Raw genomic sequence first — 18,515 nt, 5'->3', positions numbered from 1 at the left:
ATTTCAGTCTTCCCTCATAGATCATGTTTTCCAGACCTTTAATCATTTTTCTTATCTGGACCATCTCCAATTTATGCACATCTTTCTTGAAATGTGGTGTCCAGAACTGGATTCCGTACTTCAGTTGTGGCCTAATCGGTGCATAGTAGAATGGAAGAATGACTTCTCGTGGCTTGTTCACAACACTCCTGTTAATGCAGCCCAGAATCATGTTTGCTTTTTTTTGCAACAGTGTCACACTGTTGACTCATATTTAACTTGTGGTCCACTATGACCCCTAGATCCCTTTCTGCAGTACTCCTTCCTAGACTTCCCTTTCTGTATGTGTGAAATGGATTGTTCCTTCCTAAGTGGAGCACTTGGTGTTTGTCCTTATTAAACTTCATCCTATTTACTTCAGACCATTTCTCTGGTTTGTCCAGATTGTTTTGAAGTATGACCCTTTCCTCCAAAGCAGTTGCAACCCTGCCTAGCTTGGTATCATCTGTAAACTTATTAAGCATACTGTCTATGCCACTATCTAAATTGTTGATGAAGATATTGAACAGAACTGGTCCCAGAACAGACCTACGTGGAACCCCATTTATTATGCCCTTCCAGCGTGATTGTGAACTATTAATAACTACTTTCTAAGAATGGTTATCCAGCCAGTTATGCACCCACCTTATAGTAGCCCCATCTATGTTGTATTTGCCTAGTTTATTGATAAGGTCATGCAAGGCCATATCAAATGCCTTGGATATATACATACAAAATGTACAGGATATGTTCATATCGGTGGGAAGCAGATGCACAGCACACCTTACGCAAAACACCACAAGAAAGTAATTCAGCTTTAATTCTCCTTTGAACCAAAACTAAACATTGAGTTAGAGAGCTGAAACTGAATTTGTAAGTCCTGCACTAATCCATTACAGTGCCCTTTAATCACAGCCTTTCCTTTATTCTGATGAAAAACTTTCCTAATTAAACGCTAGCTCAGTCATAAACTACATGACAGAGATATAATGACATAAATAGCAAATGCAATGGAATTAGTGAGCTGCACAGATAATAATTACCTCATGCTAAGCCGCAATAGATGCTAATAATAGGAGACAAAGAAAATGCGATTGCTCTAAAAGAAAAGATAATTTCTTATGGTTTTGTTCAAATTTTATTTTATATTAGATTGGAATCCTGGAATTAAGCACTCACAAACAATATAGATCCTAGCATTCAGTTCACAAAAATACAGGATGAACCCTCAGTGGCACCTTAATTTCTAAATGTTTTCTATGCCTGATTGGAATGTGTTGATAGCACAGCAGTGAAAATGAATGGGTGGCTGTCACAGACCATACCATTCCATTCCATTCATTTTATCCTTGTCTTTGTGATTCAATGAGCAGATCTTCAGAAATAACTCACATGCTTAAAGAACAGAGATCCCCAGTCTGTGCCTTAGAAAAATACTATAAATTTGGGTTGACAGCTTCTAATCTTCAGAGGGGTTTTCATTTGTAATACCATGGATCTTTATGCTCTTAAAGAGCTCTAGTAATCACACTGGCTCTGGTTTTTTTGCATGTTCTAACATATTTTTACTACTGTTTGTTTTTACAGTATTTTCCTAAATGTTTATATATATATAAATTCTAACTACATTTTTAAGAGTACAAATCCACACACAACTAACACATTAGATGATAAAGTTACTCTTTCCTCCTTCAACATAGAGACCTATATCTTGTTTGGGGTGGGAACTGTGTGCACCTCCAGATAATTAATCCTTGAAATTTCTCCTCTAAATTCTTGCTAATGCAGTGAAGCTGCTAACTGGCTGTGCTGCTGTGTTTGTTTATTTTTTCGATTCTTTTTTCGGAAGTGGCTTCTGACATTTTGCCCATCTACACTGGGCCAAATATTGGAAAAACCTCTCCTTTTGGAAGAGACCTTACTCCTCATAAAAAGAGGAATACAGGGCTTCCAAAACAGCGCATCTGCTCTTCTGAAAAAAAATTCAGAAGAGCAGAGGCATTCCCTGGATGCGGCGGAATTTTTCCGGGATACCGTGTGGACATAGCCTTAGAGTCTGCCACCTTGCCGTAATGGGTTACTGCAAATATCAGTTCTCTTGGCCAAATTTTACAGTTATAAGGATTGTACCAAGCATGAATGAAAAATTATTACCTGATCAAATAATTGTCAGAGACGGGTAAACAGGAAAAGCTGTTTTAATGGTTGTAGATTTGTATAGTAGAGGCTGTCAGGAGATGTTTAATCTTGTCAGCCAGCTGGAATGTGAGGGAATAAAATCAGATGGATAAATACAAATAAAACCCAAACTGAAATAGCACAGGTAGGATGTTCCTGGTCTGGCACCCTCAGGACCTGAGAAATCCCAAAGAAGAGTTTGCTAGCCTAGGGGAGATCAGGCTTCTGGGCTCTCTGAGGCTTCCCTCCTACCTCCCGGCCCTGGCCAGCATGTAGCCCCTGTCCTGTCTGCTGGGCTTGGTTTTTCCTGGCCACCAGTCGGCTCCAGCTGCCGAGATGGGGTTCCTTGCCCCCAACTGGTGGAGCTCCGCTGCCTGCATGGGGCTCCCTGCTGCCAGCCAGCTGTCAAGTGTGGCACTCCCTACCCCCGGCCTGCAGGATTCAGCTGCCAGCCCGCTGGCTGGGCTCTGTTTCAGGCCACTGGCCCCATGGGCTTCCCACTGCCAGATCGGCTCCATTCCCAACCTGCAACCTCTGTGGCTGGGACTCTCTCATCCAGCAACATCCGTGGGCTTCCCAGACTTTGGATGTTGCCGGACCAGAAAGTCCTGGACCAAAGAGGTTCAGACTGTAGCTTTGTTTAGTGCATTCCCCCCATCCCAATAAAATGAGCCTTGGTGCATTTTTTTTATTGTATTTAACAAAAATATCTTGCAACTTCAAATTAAAACGAGCAGAAATCTTTCTTTGATGTCTAACTGCAATGGAGCAAGCCATTGTTATGGAAATAATTTCAAAGTGTGAGGCTCTAGCAATTGAAACATCAGAGGGCTAGAAGTGCTAAGGTGTTTTAAACGTTATCTCACTCAATACCGTTTGTAAGCTTCTGGCTGCTCTCATTGAAGTTATTGACGAACACTCCGCATTTGGAGAAGCAGAAGCAGGCCATAACAGACCTGCTCAAAAATTTAGACTACAATGATCATTAATAAACTAAGTATAGAAGAGGCACATTTTGGGTAAAAAAAGATCCTTTGAGGATCCAAACAAAATCTGTGAAGCAACAAGTTGTTAAAAATGTTTCGATTTCCAACTTAGTATTAAAGGAAATAGCAATTTTAAGTCTTTATATCTAACTCTTCTCTTAAATATAGATCTTCCAGTTTGAATACATGGGTACTGAGAAGATGTTATGTTTGGCAAAGCTATTTTCTGGGCTATTAACAGAGTTGAGAGATCAATTGTGTCAAGAGGGCACTAAGTTTGTATTTTGTTTTCTTCACACAAAATTTTCTATGAAGCCCCTTTCATAGCACTTCATATGTGCATAATACGACTGTTGATTTGTTTTGTTCCATAGTAGTAATAACAGAATAGTGAATCTGAAACTGCTTCATTGCTGTTTGTTGTACAAAGCTGTGTTATCTGTATTGCTACCAGAAGCAGTCCTAGAATTATTTCTGCTTTCCCTCAGTTAAAGGGATGATATCAGAGATTCTGAACCAAAAATATAAAGTCTGGCTTATAAAGCTCGGTAAAGTTATCAGAGAGTGTGATATATCACCTTTCTGATGTCCAAATTAAAACACTGTCACTCTCATTCCTGATCAAAAATGTCAAAAACTGGCAGTGATTAACATGTGGTTCAAATGATAATGATAGGCAACAACGGTACTATCAATAGACACGATTTAAAAATAACATTTAGTGTTTGATGGAGTAATTATGAAGATTACATCTTTCTAGTAAACAAATTATATTATATTATTAGATCTTAAGTAATGATACGGTTCGCTGTAAAACCCAACAAAAGTCCAGGGATTGCTGTTTTCATGTTGTTCTCAACACGTGGTTCTTTGGTACATTTGTAAAGCAGTATTTTTGTGGTTTGGTCCGCATGGAGTTCATTTAAGGATATTGACATACTTCTGCTGTGACTTTATACAGTGATATTGTGGGTGAGTCTTCAAAGTTCATGTTTATGGCTATCCATGAAAACTAACAGTACAGACACAACAAATAATTCCCAGGAACAACTATTACTATTTGTTTGATTTTGCTTAGGACTGGTTCCTTCAGCTTACTCATTTTAGTAGGTTTTACAGGCTGTAATTGATAGAATTCTAACATATTTTTTGGGAACTATCATATAAACACTGGTTATATTGTAGCCACTATAATAACTGGCTCTTAAGAGAATGATTTTTGTACTTGATTGCTCACATTTGCAGCTGCGTTAGCTGGTTCCTCTTTCAGGAGTGGCCCTTTGGGTGCTCCACCTTAGGTGTCTAAGGCATTGCTGCACCTCTAGTCAGAGAATTTAGATAGCAGTGCCCTTGGTAGGCTGCATATATGGGGCAGCTGGCATGTGCCGGTGCAGCTACTCTGCATGTACAGCCTTTAGTTCCTTCTCTGCCACCACCAGCTTCCGTCAGAACCGAGAGCTGCCCTCCCAATAGTTTTGTAAATCTCGTTGGTTAGTGTTGATAGCTTTTATAGTTATTGCTGTTAGGCATTAAATAGTTGTAGTTAGTTTAAAAAAATTGTTTTTCCTTTTCTCCTGTTGAGGCCCCTATTTGGCCATTTTTTTCTTCCTGGGATGCCTGGTTCCCCAGGTTTTAAGCACTGCCTGTATTGTCAGCTTTCAATTCCAATGTCCAATGGACATTCGCATACATTCGGTGCCTAGAGTAAGCTCACGCTACCTCCCAGTGCCAGCACTGCTAACAACTTACGACATGCACGAGAAAGGTTAGAGAACTTCAACTGATGTTGCTATTACTAGAAAATACCATCTAGCATTGGACCCTGAGTATTCAGCACCACCGAGACAACTGGCCCCAGTGGCAATGTCTGACAAAGCTGCCCCTTTAGGCTTTGGCACCAAGGACTCTGCCTCAGACCAGCTGTCCAGGAAGTGAGCCCATTCGGCAGCTAGAGGTGAATCCCCTTCAAAGAAACAGACATCACCTCATATAATGCTGCAGGTAAGGCACTGGAGACAGAGGTGCAGGGACTGTCAGGTACCCATGGGTCCCCAGAATCTAAGGACCTCCCTAAGACTAACTCCAATGCACCAAGCAAGTCTAAATCTAAGTCAGCACCACCAAAGCCATCCGACTCGCCACTGGCACTGAAGAAACCAGGCCCCTCTTTAGCATTGATCATGTCCATGCCGCCCCCGGCAGTAAAGAAACATAACCACGTGGCACCGACAGCACCACAGATCCCGCTGCCACCGACCATCACACCACCTTTGGCACTGACAGTTATGGCACTACAGCCTTTTTTGACTTCAGAGAAGCTGCGAGTCACCTTGGCACCGGCAACCTCACTCTTTGGTACACTGACCTTGGCCAGACTTAGCCTCTCCATGCCAGCAAGCTCGGCACCACTGCTCTCCAGTGACGAAGACGAAGAACCTGTAGTGGGTGCTCATACCTCCAAGCAATCCCGACAACCTCCTAAATGGCAACCACCTCAGTGGCTGCCTCCTCCTGTACCACTGCCCACCAACGGGCCCCGTTGAGATTCCTGGGCTTTATATATAGCATGCAGCAGCAACAACAACAGCCACAGCTGCTGCCCTCTGGTACATCTCAGGCTCCATCTCTGCGTTCCCTCGACAAGTCTGCATTCCAGAGGAGGAGGAGTTGGCTTCAAGTGAGGAGGAGATTTCTGCTTCCTTGCCATCTCCCACCCATATTTCATCCTCATCATTTGATGACACTATAATGCCTCGTCCACCCACATCAGGAGACGACTTTAAGTCGTTTCAGGAACTTTACAAGAGGGTGATTGACATGCTAGAGGTCTCCCTAATGAGTTACCTAAGTAACTGCATTTCATCTCCCAACTGCATTTCATCTCCCAACTGCATTTCATCAAATCTGTTTTTACCCACCCTATCACTAAACGCTTTTTAAATGGAATTCAGAACACTTACCCACAAGGAGCCCAACTCCACCTTGGGATCTCAATTTAATACTTAGGGCACTCACCCCCAAGCCCTTTGACCCACTCGCTGCCTGTTCTATCAATGCTGCCTGAGGAGAATCCTAAATATCCCTTGGGAGGACAGGCACACAAACACTAGTGTCCTGGAAGAGTTGAATATGACCAGCACTGAAACTATCATCATTTACCAACAACTTTGCTGGACTGGTCACGTGGTCTGGATGTCTGATCAGCGCCTCCCAAAATGGATTCTGTTTTCTGAGCTGAAGGAAGGACGGAGGAGGCCAGAGGAAGCGATTTAATGCAAATCACCAAGGCTACATCTATACTGCAAAGTTTTTGTGAAAAAACCTGTGGAGAATCAAATGCTCTTTTGCACAAGTAAATCAGCAGTAAAATGGCAGAACAGAGGGCTTTTGCTGGTGTAGGTAAACCTCCTTCTACAAAGCATAACTCCCTTTTGCACTACAGCTATTGTGCAGAAAGGCAAGTGTGGATGCTCTAGAGGGCTTTCTTGTGCAAGAAACCCCTATAGGAAAAAAGCACAGGTGCTCAGAGCTTTCTTGCACAAGAGTGTCCATGCAGTGTGGGTGCTCTCTTGCGCAAAAGCACATCACTTTTGCAATGCGCTTTGAGGCGTGGACGTGCTCTTGCGCACAAAGTTTTTCCGCAAAAACTCTTGCGCGAAAGTTTTCTTGCGCAAGAAGCCTGCAATGTAGACATAGCCCAAGATTATTTGTGTCAACTCTGGAAAGATCCATGGGCCTGCCAGTTTCCAAACAGAGACTGTCCAGGGGGACTATATTAGACTGGCTTACTGTATTTTCAGGCACTACCCTCTGCTAAAGCTATGTGTCCATTCTGCAGGAGCAATGGTGAAGTCAACAGCTTACCTCTCATGGACATTTGCAGATCTGCTACGTGGTTCTCTGCCACGTTCATACCTTTACAAAGCACTATGTTCTTGAAACATACTTATCTCATGACATTTGGTTTGGCCAGATAGTATTAGCTACTGTGCATACTAGTGATCAACCAAAGCTCCCTCCTCCGAGCACGAGTACTGCTTCATAGTCACCTAAGATGGATCACCCACAGGGACACTCCTTGAAGAGGAAGAAAGAGTACTTATCTTGTGCAGTAATGTAGGTTCTTCAAGATGGTTGCCCCTGTGGGTACTCCACCACCTGCCCTTCCTCCCCTCTGCTTCTGGGGCAGAGAAAGAACTGAAGGGACGGTTGACTGCACATGCTGAGTTACCACACTGGTATGTTCCAGCCTCCCCACATGCGCAGCCTACCAAGATCACTGCTACCTAAATTCTCCAACTAGAAACGCAGCAATGCGCCAGACACCTAAAATGGAGCACCCTTATGGACAACCATCTAGAAGAACCTCCATTACTGCACAACGTGAGTAACTCGCTCTTCTCTGGTTTTTAGTGCTATAGTGTTAGGAATTTACAGTAGCAAATTATTCTCATTATTACGAAATTGTTCTTTTTCCTGCTGTGTTCCCTTGTCCTACTAGGTTAATTTTTAAGCTGGACTATTTGGGTGCTTTCTTTTTTAAACCTTTTTAAGCAGAAGTGCTCCATTCAGATTTCACTGAAGATTTTATGATTTCTTTAAGTATGCGAAATCTTTTCTTTTTTACTATATGTACACATTTTATTGTTTAAAACCATAGGCAAGCATCAAAGAATTACTTGTGATTGTATGTATACAAACTTTAAGCAAGTTTATGTGGTCAGTGACATAAGCGTGTTATTTTTATCCATGCTATAACAACAATAGATAATTTTTAATTAGTGTTATTGCATTTTTTCTCTTACCCAACATATTACAATACACCAGTACTAGGTATCAAATGGAAAAGGAGAGAAATTAGTATCCCAAGTGTGTAACATTAGCTAAGAAATGAACAGGAGCTCATTAAAGACTGTGTGACTCCTTTAGAGAAAATAATCCCTTGTAATGTTCCTTAAAGCTGAATTAAGTTAGCAAGGATTTTCAAGGCTAGGACATAATCTTTCAGAAGCAATTTTTTTAAAACTTGGAAGTCATTGAAAGTTGTTAAAGAAAGTTCTTTACAGTTGGCTACTTCATTTTGGGCAGAGATGTCTTTACAGCTGTAACTATATCTGCACGAAAGGCACTAACTTTTCCAATAAAGGGTGCCTAGAGGCAAGTACATGTCTGTTAAGTTGTACATGAAGGAACATACTTGTGATGAAAGACTCAACTTAACTACACTAAGAATAGCAGAGGGCACTTAGGTCATGGCAGAGAGCTAGGGTTCAGAACAGGTGCTTGACCAAATTCTTATGTCCTGGTATAAGTTATGTTGTCTGCATGTCAGAGAGAATTTTACTGCATCCCCTCAGGGGCTACCTTGCACAAGTTTGGTCTGTTATGGTATTTCACATGTTTGTAATGAAAGAGTTCAGTTCAGGTAGTCTTCCATCTGCGGCACCCTTTCATCCTCCCATGTCCCTTCTTTTCTTCTCCCTGTTTACTGTTCAGCACCTTGAGGTATAGGCAGGTTACATGTAGTTTTAAAATCAAAAAAGTTTCAAGATGTGGAGCTGAAGAAATTGAATTTAAAATGACTCCAGAACTTTCATATTTATCTGTCTGATTGTGGCTGCCTATTTCATACATATTACAGTTTTTCTGACTGAACATTATATTTGGTGTGTACATTATACAAAGTTATGACTAATATTTTCTTCCCTACAAAAAGTGAATCATAGAAACCAGATGGCTCAGGGAACTGGGAATGGAGTAAAAAGCCTTTCATTTATTGTCACTGAAACAAATCCAATCCAGGGTAGCAGTGACCTAAAGTGATCTGACAGCACTTCGTGTTCTCAGTCTGTTTCCTTACTGAGATTCACATCAGTAAAATCAGCATTGAATTGAGTAAAATCAGAGACCGTACAGCTCTCTTTTCTCCATTAGTAGTATCTCCAGGACAAGGCTGAAGTACTGTGGCAGAATGCTCCTGAGTGGGAAGGGAGAGAAACATACACATCTGCTATGCTTTTTTTTTTTTTTTTTTTTTTTCAGACAAATAAAGGCCTTCAGGCTGCATTGTTTTCAGTCCAGCAATTTTCACCAAGTTCATTTCAAAATAAGCAAGAGAGATATAGTCATTATAATGGTTCACCTTTCTCCCTTTGTTTGCTTCACATGATTTTATATATATATTTAATCCATGGTATCCACACAGCTGTTGCTAGCAATATAGGGACTTGTACTAGTTATGATAAACATAAGGTGTCAAGAACAGGACAAAATGCAAACAGTTGTGTATGCTGCATGGAACGTATTTTAAAATGTACTTCATTGGGCCCTGATTCAGGAAAGAATTCCTTTTTTCTGACAACACTTAGAATCATAGAATCCTAGGGCTGGGAGAGACCTCAGGAAGTCATCGAGTCCAACCCCCTGCCCAAAGCAGGACCAACCCCAACTCAATCATCCCAGCCAGGGCTTTGTCAAGCTGGGGCTTAAAAACCTCTAGGGATGGAGATTACATCATCTCCCTAAGAAACACATTCCAGTGCTTCCCCACCCCCCAACTGAATTAGTTTTTCTTGATATCCAACTTAGATCCAACTTGATACCCACCTTTGCTCCTCATTCAGCCATCTGCCATTACGAGAATAGCCTCTCTCTCTGTCCTTTTGGAACTTCCCTTCAGGTAGTTAAAAGCTGCTATCAAATCTACCCTCACTCTTCGGTAGAATAAACAAGCCCATATCCTTCAGCCTCTCTTCGTAGGTCATGTGCTCCAGCTCCCTAATCGTTTTTTTTGTTTTGTTTTGTTTTGCCTTCCACTGGACTTTCACCAATGCGTTCACATCCTTTCTTTAATGGGGGGCCCAGAATTGGACATAGTACTCCAGATGTGGCCTCGCCAGTGCTGAATGAAGGGGAATAATCACTTCTTTAGATCTGCTGTTTGCTGGACTGAGAACACTGATTTAGATGTTGCTTGGTCCTGCCATGAGGGCAGGGGACTGGACATGATGACCTCTGGAGATCCCTTCCAATTCTTGTATTCTATGATTCTGTGCTGGCAATGCTCCTCTTAATGCACCCTAATATGCCATTAGCCTTCTTGGCTACAAGGGTGCATCTCCAGCTTCTCATCCACTGTAACCCCCAGGTCCTTTTCTGCTGAATACTGCTTAGACAGTCTGTCCCCAGCCTGTAGCAGTGCTTGGGATTCTTCCATCCCAAGTGCAGGACTCTGCACTTGTCCTTGTTGAACCCCATCAGATTTATTTTGGCCCAGTCCTTCAATTTGTCTAGGTAACTCTGGATCCTATCCCTACCTGCCAACATATCTACCTCTTCCCCTAGCTGTGAACTTGCTGAGGATGCAATCCGTCCCCTCATCCAGGTTATTTATGAAGATGTTGAACAAAATCGGCACTAGAACCAATCCTTGGGGCACTACGCTTGAAACTGACTGCCAACAAGACATCATGCTATTCATCATTACCCATTGAGCCCAACAATCTAGACAGATTTCTATCCACCTTACAGTCCATTTATCCAATCCATACTTCCTTCACTAGCTGGCAAGGATACTGTGGGAGAATGTATCAAAAGCTTTGCTAAAGTCAAGGTAAATCATGTCCCACTGCCTTCCTCTAGACCACATAGTGTCATACAAGGCAATCAGGTTGGTCAGGCATGACTTGCCCTTGGTGAATCCATGTTGACAATTCCTGATAACTTTCCTGTCTTCCAACTGCTTCAAAATGGATTCCTTGAGGATCCGCTCCATGATTTTTTGGGAGATCAATGGCTGAGCAATTTGCTGAGCAATTTGCTGAGCAATCTGTAGTTCCCTGGATTGTCCTTCTAACCTTTTTTAAAGATGGGCACTACAGTGCTTAAATCCCATTGAAGTCAGTGGCATATATATGCATAAGTGTTGTTCAGAACAGGCATTGACTAATACATGTACTAATATGTTTTCCCGGCTTTCTCCTAAATGAGGAAGCGGGGAAGATGAAAAATGGACAAGAAGCAGAGTAAACTTCAAAAACAACAAATGGTCTGGTAGCACTTTATAGACTAACAAAGCATGTAGATGGCATCATGAGCTTTTGTGGGAACAATCCACTTCTTCAGCTGACCGGAGTTTTGAGTTTAGGATGTGCAGACCCAAAATAAATAGGGGAAAAGGAAGGGGGACGGAAGGAAACAAAGAGGGGGAGGGAAACAAGGAGCAGGGGGTATGGAAATATCAAAGGGAAAAACAGGAAGGCAGAACTGGGAATAAGTAAGCACCTGAAGATTGGGAAGTTAAAACGAAGCAGATCAGAATGTTAGACTTGGGAAGAAGGCAAAACTTTTTAAAAAAATTGCATATCAAGGTCATCACACACTTTTACATGTGCTTCTGTTTTTGTGGAATGTATGTAAAACTAAACTCTAAATAAATATATTAATAAAAGAAAAAGGACCTCTGAGCTACAGAAAGCAGATGTAAGGCTGGTAAGGAGTACCCAGTGAATGATGGAGAAAAAGAATGCATGTGATTTGTATATTTTACTTCTGCCTCCCACAAATGTACAGGAACTAAATCAGCTATTCCATGTTGTGGTCCTTATGACACAAACTAATCATGTAAGACTCAATCTTATGAGTTATGGTGCTACCTAAATTCCTTGATAAATGTGCAGTTGAGGTACATTATTTGTCTTCATATGAGGATGCTATATATGTAATACTGTAATAACTCCTGTTGATTCAGTGTCATGGAAATGTAGTTTTATATAACTCATGGCTCTAAAATAGGTTAGCCAGGAACTATTACAAGGAGGCAGACAAGCTATTACCTATTTATAAGCTGTATTAATAAAATCCTTCCAGTGTTTACTTAAACAGTGTCAAGATGATGCTTATATTCTTTATCTCATCTAAAGATGTGTTGCATGCCATACAAAATCTTAGTGAATAGGAAGAATAACATTCTTGGGGTATGTCTACACTAGCCCCCTAGTTCGAACTAGCGGGGTAATGTAGGCATACCGCACTTGCAAATGAAGCCCGGGAAATTCAAATCCCGGGCTTCATTTGCAAGTGCGGTATGCCTACATCACTACCCTCCTAGTTCGAACTAGGAGGGTAGTGTAGACATACCCCTTGACTCTTCTCGGTAGGATTAAATCTACATTTTCAGTACATGCCTTTGTAAAAGTACAACTACAACTGTAATTTTAGTAAAATTGTTGGTGTGGGATGATTATCTGGGTTGTTCTGAATGTTACAATAATATTCTCCTTATAGTTACCATTTTCTCAAAATCTCTCTTCTATCACCGTATCAGAATTCTGGGAATATTGTATGTATTGCTGGCTGGGTTTTTTTTCAAGCATTTGGCTAACTGAAGACATTTTTATCATTTCCATACTAATAAACTGGAATTTTAAACGTTCATAGCTCATGGTGTGGGCTGTGTTGCACAGCATACTCTTAACAGCCCAGAATGACTGTAGTACATATATTCAGTATCACCTAATGTGTGGTTGTTTTCAGAAAAGTGACACTATAGAAATGGCACCTTCTTAGTCATCAGATCAACTCCCCTGGAACACACACTATTCTCAGTTACACCAGTGTAAATTCTGAGTAATTGTACTGATGTCACTGGAGTTGCTCAGCATTTACAGCAAAGTAGGAGAGCGCAGAATTTGGTCCCCTGCATGTATCCAATCTCATAGCTCTTTGCTTTTGTGACTAATGCAGTTTATCTCTTTTATTTCTATTAGTACTGTAGAAACAGCTCAGCTAGAGAAAGTGAGCTGGATTGTATTCCTTTTTTTGCATCAGCAGAACCATTAATTAATTTACAGTCACGTGACAAGTCAGTTAAGCCTACAGTTATATGTATTAGCAACAATGGGATTCATAACTGCCATTGAAGATATAATGTGACCTATAGAACCTGTAATATGGGTGATGTGCATGACAAGGAAAGAACCCAACTTGACTTTTAATTCCCAGATTTAAAATTTGTTTAAAAGGTATAAACAATCTTTTAACTTGTAAATTGATGGTATTTTGAATTTCTGAGAGATGTTTTTCCTGGTGACCCATGAGATTATTTTTAAAGTAATTTTTCAGATTACTCTCATACTTCAGTGCATATGGGAAAGTTCCGTTCTGTTTCATAACAGTTCCATTTTGTTTCCACATTGTATAACTTTATACAATATGAAATATTTATAAAATATTTTCTGCATATATTAACTATTTTCCTAGATTTCTTTGCCATGGCTGGCAAGAATTTCAGTCTTGAAAGTGTTTTTATAAATTGAATTTCATTACACACAAATGTCCTAGAGCTTAATGTCTTGCTCAATGCTTGCAGCTCAAATTTCTACCTACAGTCACATTACCGTAGAAGTCAGTGTTTCTTTACTATATCAGCATTGGTTGTATCTTAGCCTCTTTTTTTCTTTTAATTCTCTTGAAGAACCTCCTGGGCTTTTACAGCTAAGAAGTGAGGTGATCAATTTCCTTCTTAAGCTTTGTAGTCAGTTAACTTATATTTAATACTGAATATCCAGAGCAGAAGACACTGTGTGACAATGATATTTTAAAGTTGAAGTTTTTTGCTCAAAGGAAGCATTATAATTATCTAACCGTTCTTATTTAAATTACTTTAAATATATAGGCTCTGTTTTCCTTTGTGATCTTAGTCTTTCTGTAGTTGTTTAATCCAAATTCATTTGTTCCTCATAAAAAGATTAATTTTAGAGGAGAGAGAGAGAGCCAGTGTTTGGACAACCAAGAACTGTGCCTCATTGCTTATGCACTTTAAAGTAAGACTTTGCAGTTTGTTGTAGTTTTTGAACAAGCCCATCTCTTTTGTGAGGAATGCAGATAATTTTTTTTCTGGCACAAAGAAAAGGGGTAACTTGATATGAGTCTGACACAGTGTGTCGTTTAGTTAAGTGCTTCCATCTGTTGCCTGCTGTTTCCCTTACTTTTGACCTCTCTTTCTTTCTTCCCCCTCCTTCTCCTTAGCCCCCCTGAGGAAGGCAAAGTTTGTTGAGAGCCCTCGAATCCCAGAGTCTGAGCTTGGCTCACCAACGCTCACTTCAGCACAGAAACTGGACGTTGATGCATACTGCCCTGGTAAGCATGCATGCAAAACCTCTGCCTTAGAAGAGGGAGGACAGACCCTTCCAGCACAGCAGTTTCATATTCATTGTGCCACCTTTTTTCTGAATGATTGGTTGGCTCTTCGCCAACCTAGTTTTAAGAATGTGTCCATTTGGCTGGGTGGCAGTCTCTGATTGATAATCTGTACTTTATTTGTCACTCGTGGTTGTGTGCACATTTCCCCCTAAAAATACAAAAAAGTGTCTATAGCATTGAATTTAAGTGAATAACAGCTGATCAAGCAGACATACTAGCTTGAGGCTGATTTTTGTTATTCACGTATCTTCAGCAATGCCAGTATAAAACATACTTCTCGTGTGTTCCATTATTAAATAATTTCATACATAAGCACAAATTCTTGTATATCTGCTATTAACAGCATCACATTTATTTCAGAGGTTGCCATTAATGTATGTTCACTGCAGAATGTAAGAACTCCAAGTGTATGCATCTTGTTAGAGGCCTCTGTCGTACTCAGGTTAACTGAAGTATTTTTATTTCCCTGAATGAAAGCTGTATTTTCCTGATGTCTTGGTCAGTTCCTTTGGTAAATGTATTCAAGCACTGACTGCATACAGATGTGTGAATTCCGTTAAATCTTTATATAGCTGCTGAGGACTCAGTTTCATTTCCAAGATTCTTCTGAACTTGGACTGGTTGCTTGGCAACCTCATTAAGGTTGAGAAGATAGCTCCAAAAACTATGTCAGAGATGTTACAGTTACAGTAGGCTGCAGATCACAGCTTAAAGGAGCAGGAAGTATTTGTATTCAGACCTTTGCTGAATTCTACTGTTTTCTCTTCTGGGTGGTCTGTTAGTTTATAAATTACAGTCACATAATTGACATATTCTTATGACAGAGTAAAATGATATCAAATGCTTCCAAATAGTATGTGACCATGGAATCTTGTCTTTAGAATCATGTCATGGTAGAGAAGGTGCCAATCCTTGAATCAGTATCAAAGTCCATTGACTAAGCCGTGTTTAAAAGCAAAAGAATGATTTGGTGAAAAGCCTTATATTGCACAGAGCAACTTTCTTTACTGCAGTATGTTTGAAACAGAATAAAATTCTCAAGAGAAAGATGTTTAGCATATGGATCCGTATGCTCAGAGAATGCCTTCTTTGAGACTGTATTTCCCGTGAAATATAATCATTCTTTCTAAACGTTTCAGTCATGTATTACAAACAGGATTTTACTGATATAACTTGTGCCCCTTCTGTGAAACTTGTATCTTCTACTCTGATCATCCCAACTGGAAAAAATACTGTCATGGCAATATTTATAAAGAACTGTAATTGAACTGTCTAAAAATTAAGGACTACTCTCTCCTCCCCCCTCCCCCCCCCCCAATTTCTCAAATTTAATATTACACAACCTTTGGAAGATGCAGATTCTCACAGAGGCCTAGCAGGAAACAGTCAAGAAATACTGCTTTGACAGTAGAGTCTGTTTTGCCCTCTGTTCTGCTTCTGTAGCTCATTGATAGTGTGGATTAATGTTACAAACGTGGGACAGTTCTCAGCACCTCAACAACAGTAAAGTGTACTTCAACTATAAACAAACAACAAAGGCAAGCCTCTGGGGAGGTCGATGGGAGGCTCTGGTTTGGGGTAAAGACAGAGCAAGTAGATTATGGGAGGCCCAAAAGATGTTTTGTGTGTAAATCCACATGTCAAGATACAGTATCCGTCAGGGGTCCCTGACCCCCTGCTGCTTGGTTGCACATTTGGCATCCAGCAGCTCCTTTAGCAGAAGAACTGCATTTCCCTGGATCCCAGAGAATGCAGAGTTTGAATGGCTATGCAGACTTGAAATGAGTAGTTCCTTAGGTTTATTTGCAGTCAATATGAAAAATCCTTATGACTAGGAATAGAACAATCTATTGAGGAAGGACTTCTGAGACTGAGGCAGCCATTCCCAGAGAATAGGGAGTTGGTATAGTGTGATTCACTGTTTTCTCCCTCTCCCACCCCCCATGTCTTAGAACATTAAAGCGAAGTATGTACATGCAAACAGTACTTCCTGGGTATTTGCTCTTTTCTTTTGTGGTAGAACTGGGTTATGCTTTAACTATCTGGATCCAGAGTTCCTGCTATAAAAGCAGCAGTTACCTGAAGGCTGGAGCTCTTGCCCAATAAATTTGTAAAAACTCTTCATTCTCCCTGAGTTTCTTCTTGATAGAATAGAACCCTTGCTTGTACTGGGGCGTTGTAATTAGCCCACTCTATTATATGCCTAACAAATACAGTACTGCAGGAGAGGAACTGAAAAGCCCTCTAAAGCATTTGTAAACTTTCTGATTCTGTTCTGTCCCATGCTCTAGTGAAATTTCTCATAGGGTTGCCAGATGGTTTCAACAAAAATACCGAACACACTTGACATTACATCATAATCTACATTACATCTTATTTAGAAAATACCGGACATTTCTATTTTCTCAATTTGTTTCCCTAACAGAAAGCTCAATACTTTGCTGTCCAGTTCAAAACCAGACACTTGGCAACCCTAAATTTCTGTGTGCTGGGAACATAGGAATTGAGGGTGGAAAGCCCCAAATATAGACTCTTAGAAAATACCTGTATTAAAGTAGATATTAGTTTGCAGTTAGGAACATAAAAATCACAGAGCCTGGCATTGGCATAGAGGTATACATATGTAATAACAGGGTGAGCTGGTGTGTTTTATTTTGTCTGTAGATTTATACCAAGTAAAAGGAGCACCAGTTCCTTCATTCTAGGTGCCCTTGACAGAACTTAAAATAATCAAAAAGCCCTGTCACTATGACTCAATGCTGGTGTCTGCAATCCATCTAAACTGTCTCCAGCACAAGCTTTGAAGCTCAGAGATGATGTCTTCCTGGTAAGAAGGTCAGCAGACATGTAGAAATTTCGAAGTCAAAAATACCGTTTGAAATCTCACCTGAAAACCTGTGATCAACTAGTGCAGATCATGGAATACCAGTAAATAGACTCACTGCATGACACTCCCATATAAGAAACAGACATCTGAACCCCGCACCAGACTCAGTTTCAGGTTTTATACGAGGTAGCTGTACATCAAGCATGTTATAATGATGTAATCTTGAGCTGACAAAGGCATGGCTGACCGTCACAATGTCTGCAATTGTAAGTAACAGTGACAGACTCCTGATGGCGTATAAATGATAAAAAGCCATCCTGTATCTGGCAGAAACCTGATCATCTAACAATATTCCATATAGTTCAACCCTGTACAACAAGAGATGAACACACACAGTCTAAGTTATGGGACAGATATTATCCTGCTCAGACCCTATGGCTGCCTGCCTTTGTCAACCAGGATCACCACAGTTCTTATGCGGACTGAGTTTCAACTAGCTAGACCTCATTCTTCCCCCCTCTCAGGCACACACTGAGTAAGGCTAATATTGGATATTTTATTCCTCCTTATTAGTTCTGCCCCTCAGAAAACCACAGGCAAATCCTTGAAACTGTAAGTCAGTGTTCTGGGCCCTTTAAGGCAAGCTTATGGTTCAGTTCAACTCTGATTCTCTTAAAGAAGCAAGGACTTCTGAGATTGCATTTCAGGGGTAGCCGAGATTAAAGGCTATCGCAAGGAATACTGGGAAAGATGGAAGATGAGCTCACTGTAGTAAGAGATTAGGAAGCGGGCAGGACCTTTCATTGGTTCTGGAAAAAGCTTGGCTGGAGTAGAGAACCTGAGAGATAAAACCTTGTGAAGGAGTTGATGGCTGGAGAAAGTGCTTTGCAAAATGTTTAAGTGGAAAGTTAAGGAGTTCTAGAGAGGCGGAAGTCTACACAAAGACTGACAGGGCTGGGAGCAGGTCAATGAGAGAGATGCCCCTTATCTCCAAGCAGGAGCGGGGTTGCAGAAGTCCAGAGGCAGTTTGCAAACTGTTCTGAGTCTTGCCCTATATCAGCGATTCCCAAACTATGGGCTGCGGCCCGGTGGGGGAGGCATGCAGGGAACCAGTGCGGGGCTCAACTGGGCTAAGGTGGATGGGGGAAGGCATAGGGAACAGAAGGGCAGCTCAGCTGGGCTGTAAGGGGCTGCAGGGAACTGATGCTGCACTCCCTTGAATTGTGAGGGATGGTTTTGGGGGAGGTGCAGGGAACCAGCAGTGGTGGGCAGCTCAGTTGGGTTGCAGGGGAGGGAGGTACAAA

General features: G+C 41.0%; 1 protein-coding gene across 15 annotated transcripts in view; it reads left to right on the top strand.

Moving 5' to 3' along the window:
- Nucleotides 1-18,515, top strand: part of TANC2 (tetratricopeptide repeat, ankyrin repeat and coiled-coil containing 2) — a 702,540-nt gene that overhangs the window by 449,135 nt on the left and 234,890 nt on the right. For 11 of the 15 annotated variants that reach the window (XM_089774007.1, XM_089774012.1, XM_089774010.1 and 8 more), the window contains one exon: nucleotides 14,211-14,321. The exons of the other annotated variants lie outside the window; for them this stretch is intronic. In XM_089774007.1, the coding sequence (XP_089630133.1) occupies nucleotides 14,211-14,321 (111 nt within the window). The remainder of the gene's footprint in view (nucleotides 1-14,210; nucleotides 14,322-18,515) is intronic. 15 annotated transcript variants of the gene reach the window in all.

The sequence above is a fragment of the Pelodiscus sinensis genome, chromosome 29, assembly GCF_052426305.1.
Source record: "Pelodiscus sinensis isolate ZL-2025 chromosome 29, ASM5242630v1, whole genome shotgun sequence".
NCBI classification, from domain to species: domain Eukaryota; kingdom Metazoa; phylum Chordata; order Testudines; family Trionychidae; genus Pelodiscus; species Pelodiscus sinensis.
Note: the sequence above shows the minus strand (reverse complement) of the source record. Positions and strands in the feature narration are given on the sequence as shown.